This window comes from Amaranthus tricolor, chromosome 17, assembly GCF_026212465.1.
Source record: "Amaranthus tricolor cultivar Red isolate AtriRed21 chromosome 17, ASM2621246v1, whole genome shotgun sequence".
Classification (NCBI taxonomy): Eukaryota; Viridiplantae; Streptophyta; class Magnoliopsida; order Caryophyllales; family Amaranthaceae; genus Amaranthus; species Amaranthus tricolor.
In genome coordinates, this window is record NC_080063.1 from 7,016,342 (window position 1) to 7,022,737 (window position 6,396).

The 6,396-nt window shown below is 32.5% G+C and overlaps 1 protein-coding gene across 1 annotated transcript; it reads left to right on the forward strand.

The window, feature by feature from the left end:
• Positions 1-699: 699 nt before the first annotated feature.
• Positions 700-3,967, forward strand: LOC130804387 (uncharacterized). The gene is made up of 4 exons (XM_057668805.1): positions 700-1,666; positions 2,487-2,624; positions 2,754-2,993; positions 3,431-3,967. Exons 1-4 carry the CDS (start codon positions 797-799, stop codon positions 3,518-3,520), a joined length of 1,338 nt encoding a protein of 445 aa, XP_057524788.1. The 5' UTR covers positions 700-796; the 3' UTR covers positions 3,521-3,967.
• The last annotated feature ends 2,429 nt before the right edge of the window (positions 3,968-6,396 follow it).

A 6,396-nucleotide genomic window follows, 5' to 3' on the forward strand; every position in this document is an offset into this window, starting at 1 on the left:
TGAACTAATTTTAATTTGATCTAATCAAGAGCAAAACTTTATACAAAATGGTATTAATCTAAAATTAATCCACGTCTAATTTGACAGACACCTGAACTGACTCGAGTCAAATTATTAACTTGACTTAATATGGCCAATATTAGACAAAATTAAATCTAATATAAATCTAAGTATCTAACCGATTAATAAACATTTAAATAAACTTAATTGCAAAGTTTAATTTATATATTTAGTGCACACTAATTTGACTCTGCAACAAGTTTTACTCTATTAATCCATATTATTTATCTTTCACTTTACTAACCTATTTATAAGTTAAAACTTAGTATATGAGTAAGGTTAGTGCATTATTTTAATGTCCGTAAAAGACGTGTTTGATTAAATAGTTTATTGGTAAATTTAAATTTGTTGTAGGAAAAAAATACACATACGGTTACATGAGCTAAATAACTTATCTATAAGTTACAACATAGTCAAGTGAAATCTTGTTTTAACTATATACAATTAAAAATATTAAAAATTGAATAAGTGTATTGAATAGAATGCATAAAATAAATTGGACACTAGTGAATTGAAAGGCAAATTCAAATCTTACGTGGACAATAACTTTTACATAGTTTTAACTTTATTTGAAATTTGGTTAAAATGGAATTCAAGTTTATTGTCTAATAATTATCGAATCCATTTTGAAAATAATACCTAGGATTAACTGTTTTTTTTTTCTTAATCTAAAACATAGGTCCGAATATCACGTTTTTTGTCCCTCACACTCTCCCAAGTCCCATCATCACCAACAATGGCGTATTACCATCGTACGAAAAACTCCTTCTCTATCCTCCTCTTCCTACTCTACACCTCTCCTCTTCTATCCTCTCAGCAAGATGAAGACACCATTAATGAAAACCCAATCATCAGCCGATTCCAAACCTACCTTCGTTTCAAAACAGCCCACCCTAATCCCAACTACACAGCTCCTGTTTCCTTCCTTATTACCCAAGCTCACTCCATTGGACTCCAAACCCGTACACTAGAGTTTATTCCCAATAAACCCGTTTTAATCATCACCTGGCCCGGTTCCAGACCCGACCTTCCTTCTATCTTGTTCAACTCCCATCTGGATTCCGTCCCCGCTGAGCCAGACAAATGGGTACACCCTCCATTCTCTGCTGTTCGAACTTCTGACGGTAAGATATTCGCTCGTGGAGCTCAGGATGATAAGTGCATCGGTATACAGTATCTAGAAGCCGTTCGGAACCTTCGAGAACGAGGTATGAAGCAGCCTGTAAGGACAGTCCACCTGTCATATGTACCCGATGAGGAGATTGGAGGCTTCGATGGAGCAGCAAAATTTGTGGGTTCTAAAGAATTTGAGGAATTGAATGTTGGGTTTGTTATGGATGAAGGTCAAGCATCTCCTACTGATGAATTTAGGGTTTTTTACGCTGATCGATCGCCATGGCATGTGACGATTAAGGCTACTGGACCACCTGGTCATGGGTCTAGAATGTATGATCATAGTCCTATGGAGAATTTGATGATTAGTATTGAGATGATTACTAAATTTAGGGACTCCCAATTTGATTTGGTTAAGAGGGGTTGGGCTGCTAATTCTGAAGTTGTTTCTGTTAATCCTGTGTTTTTGAATGCTGGAATTCCTACTTCTAATGTCAGTACTTCTATCTTCACTCTTTTTTGTTGTTGCTATTCATCTAGTTCATGGATTTAACTGCCCTTTAGTTGTTAGTATTAAACAATGACAAAATTATTGGACAAGGTTTAGGATCATGCTTAGAGGCAGGCAAAGTAATAGTATAGGTAGTTGAACACTCATCTTTTTCAAGATTATTAGGGTTTTAAATCAAATGATTCGCTAAGAGTTAGATTTCACTGTGTGTTGGAATAGTTTGTTCCATATTAATGGATTAAAAATGGTGTGCACGCTTTATAAAATAATAACTCATTAGAGTACTTTCTCCCATGGGCATATGATATTAGAATGGTATCTACTTGTCTTATAGAGTGCGTGCACTTTGCATTTTTCTCGATAATATAATGGCATTCAAAATAAGTTTAGCCTAGTTTTACATAGTATTAGAACCGAAAGATGGATTAAAGATGGTGTATACACTTTATATAAGTCGTTGGAGTCCTTCCTCCCATGGCCATATGATTTTGGTATGGTATCTCCTTGACTTGACTTATGGAGTGCGTGCACTTCGTTATATATACAATGACAATGAGTTCGGCCTAATTTTACATGATATTAGATTGGAAAGGCTCAACTAAAAATTAAATGGTGGGTCTGAAAAGAATGGTGTTTACTTTCTACTTTTATTGGTTACTCCACTTGCGAACTTTATCTTGTAAAAACTAATAATATTATTTATTTTTATTACCATCATTTAATGCTAAGAACCCAACGACATGTTAGTTCTTTTGTTTTAGTTGTTTTGATTTTGATTTTTGTGGGGATTGGATATATGCAGGGGTTTGCTATGAACATGCAGCCATCTGAGGCCGAGGCTGGATTTGACATTCGTTTTCCGCCCACTGTTGATTCAGAGCTTATTAGAACTAGAATTGCTCATGAATGGGCGCCAGCATCAAGGAACATGACATTTCAGGTTATGTTATACTTTCTACAATGCTCATTTCTTGCCCATGATATTGTATTGTTACTCCTGATGATTCAATGTAACACAGAACTTTCTACTTCTTGCTGAAAGCCGTTCAATTTTGTTCATCTTTTCTAGATTGTGGAAAAAGGGTGCAATAGAGACTTCCAAGGCCACCCTTTGATGACTTCAACCGATAATACCAATCCGTGGTGGTCTGTTTTTGTGCAAGCTATTACAGCCGTCGGCGGAAAACTAGGGAAGCCGGAAATCTTGGCTTCTACAACTGATGCTAGATTTATGAGGCAGAGAGGAATCCCCACCTTGGGGTTTTCTCCAATGACAAATACTCCTATTTTACTTCATGATCACAATGAGGTATAACAAAACTAAACATACAACTTAGCTCTCGATCTAGCAATATCTACGTTTTCTTGTTACGTTAATTGCTTAATACTATATTCATCAACCCAGTATTCAGGGCCGTTTCTGACCATAGGCAAGGTAGTCATTTGCCTATGGCCTACGGTTTAAAAGGGCCTTAATATCCGAAAACTTTAGTCAATGAAGTAGACACTTGATATTTTTGAAATATTTTATCAATTCAGAAGTATATGACACGTAATGATAATATGATATACCGGGTCCGTCTCTATTATTTTTCCAATACGCATTAAAGTTCAGAATCGACCCTACATAGAGAGGGCCTATTTCTTTCAATTTGCATAGGGTCCATAAAATGTCAGGAACGACATTGCTATCCCTCACAAGTCAATGTTAATTGCTTGGTGCTTAGAATGTAATTTTCTTTGCAGTTCCTACAAGATGCTGTATATATAAGGGGAATTATGGTGTATGAATCTGTTATCAGTCACTTGAGTTCTTATAAGGGAGATGACATATAAAGCCGGTTTCGTATCTAGATGCCAATCGTCAGCTACTGACTGTTATTTAAACTGTTTTACGGGAGATGATAAACGAAGCTGGATTTGTATATACATTTTGATCATCAGCTACACTCAATGGGATTACATTTGTATTCAGCATGGTTGTGGCGTCGAATCTCCATTGTTATTGTCTTTACCCTGAAATTGTATCTCGACTCGTTTGGTTGATTTGGATTTTCTCTACTTGAAGCATATATTTTTAGTTATATTTGTTTAGATTTCATGTGTTGGTCATTTGGCCTTGAAATGTTGAGTTAGCATCAGGATTTTGCACGGGAATGTTCACAAATATTACAGGAAAATTAGAGATGCAAAAAGGAATAGACTATCATTGTATACATCAACAAGGTGTGAAACCTGAAATCTTGCTTGTTTTCAATGGAAAGAAAGAACCTTGACCGAGAACTCCATGTCCATGTTTCCCAAAATATGTCGAAATAAGTATATATTTCTTTTGTTCTGAAATATTTGATACATAACACTTTTTAGCACTATTTATCATTTAAGTTTATTTATATTGCGGTTAAAGTGTAATAAAAAATATAGTGGAATAGGATTTTGTTTAAATTAAGTAATAGCATATTTTCATGATACTATTAACTTTTATAATTTTTAGTTATGCATAATTCACCATATAAATGACAAAATAACATATTAAATGTCATAAGATGTAAAATGTAACAAATATTATGAAATGAAAAAGTATATAAGTGATTATTCACCTATGTTTAAGTTGCAACAAGTATCATCACATTTCATACAACTTTTTGAACACTTTTTGTATTTGACCTTCTCATACAAACAAAAATTCTAAATTAATAAAAGAGAAAATTGTCAAAAAGTACCTAATAAAATTTTTTTTCCAAAAAATACCTAATAAAAAAAGTTTTGCCAAAAAATACCTAATAAAAATTTTCTTTTCCAAAGAGTACCAAGTAAGGTTTTTCTTCAGTTGACCATCAAATATAACGGTTGACTGGTCAAAAGCGAAAATTCTTCTTCCTCATTTTCAATTTTTTTTCCAATTTAATTTCAATTTTGAATAAAAAGTAGAGGCAGATGATAATGAGGATATGGAATTGGAAAAGAAATTGAAGATGAGGAAGAAAAATTTTCGATTTTGACCATTCAACTGTTATGTTTGACAGTCAATTGAAGAAAAACGTTAATTGGTACTCTTTGGAAAAGAAAAAAATTTGTTAGATATTTTTTGACAAATTTTTTTATTAGGTACTTTTTAGAAAACAAAATTTTTATTAAAACTTTCTGATATTTTTCCCTTAATAAAATGAGTGTTTTAGTATTTGAAATGTCAATATTAACACTCAAAATTTGAAGTGCGAAATAATTGTTTTAAATAATTTAATTTCATCATTAAGTACAATTTAAGATTGTCATACAATAAAACTATTTAGTAATAAATTGATTACTATTTATAGTCTTGAAATAATTATTTATAAGCTTAATATGAATCTTTACAATTTTAAGGTGATCAATTAAAAAAAATAAACAAACTATATAAACTCATTATATCTCATGTTGAGAAGGTATTATATATTAAGACTTAGGGTATGCTTGGATTAAGTGTAAATATTTAAAGGGGTGAAAGTAAAAAAAATGAAGTTGATAAATGAGAAATTAGTGAAATTTAATTATTGTAGAGGTGGAAGAATGGTTGCAAAGTGATGAAAAATGAAAGGAACTTTCAATTTTGTGGGGTAAATATTTATCCTAGTGGAGGGTAGGGAAATATATTACCTCCATAATAAGAGAAATCCTCTTCTTTTTCCATCATTATTTTTATTTCATACTCATTTTACCTTCTTCACAACTATTTCAACTATTTCAAATGTATCTCTATTTATTTTCATTTTATTAGTTTGATTTTTTTCTTCTTAAATATTTACGTCCAATTCAAGGATTTCAAGCGTATATTTACCTTCAATTCAAGTATGCTCTTACCGAGGAAAAAAATTACCCTCTTCCAGAACCCGTTTTCCTTTCACAAACTTGAATTTTCAACCTTCCAGAACTGAAGATTGAGAGGAAAAAGTTGTGTACAAAGTAAAATGGCTGGCCTTTATCCAATAACCCTCTATGTCTAACCATTTGAAGTAAACAAGGTTAAATTATGATGAAGTAATTGTTAAGAGTCTCAGGTGTTGATTATAAGAGTGAGTTCTTATTTTTACTTTGTGATTGATTTTTGAACTTATGTTAATTGATAAGAATCACAATCTTAGATAATCAGTCACATTGTAATTGTTAATCTGTGTGTTAAGCTTTGGAATTATGGTAATTGATAAGAGTCGCAATTGTTGAGAATGTGAGTTACCGTCGTTATTGTTTGTGTGTGTTAAGTTTTCAAATTATGATAACTATTGAGAGTCGCAATTGTTGATAATAGTCGCGAATTATAAGGACCTAAATGTGTTGATATATTTCCTGTGCTTATGGTATTGATGTTGGATTTAGGTATCATTGTGTGTGACATTGATGCTGTAGGTAACACTATCCTTCATTGATGCCTCAAAGCATCTAAGATTTCAAGCATTGAGCAAATCAGGTATAAATTATATGTACATGGATATTTCTTTTGGACAATTGAAATGTTTTGTCCTGTAAAAATTTGTTTGGTTACTGATGTATGATGATTTGGATTGCGATTACCCTAAATAATTTGGCTAATTGTGAAGAATGGCATGACTGTGAGGCAAAAAGACAAGCTTGGATTAGCTCAGTTCATACTGCTGCTGCAAATGGCAACTTAGAAGCTCTTAAGATAGCGTGCATTTAAAATGCTTGCTTAATGATAAATTCGACCCTTTTTTTCT

Bases quoted from the DNA above. Each gene is read 5' to 3' on its own strand.
- LOC130804387 (XM_057668805.1), top strand. From the start codon at position 797: ATGGCGTATTACCATCGTACGAAAAACTCCTTCTCTATCCTCCTCTTC. The intron at 2,625-2,753 runs GTTATGTTATAC...CATCTTTTCTAG, and splicing joins CAAGGAACATGACATTTCAG to ATTGTGGAAAAAGGGTGCAA. The intron at 2,994-3,430 runs GTATAACAAAAC...TTTTCTTTGCAG, and splicing joins TACTTCATGATCACAATGAG to TTCCTACAAGATGCTGTATA.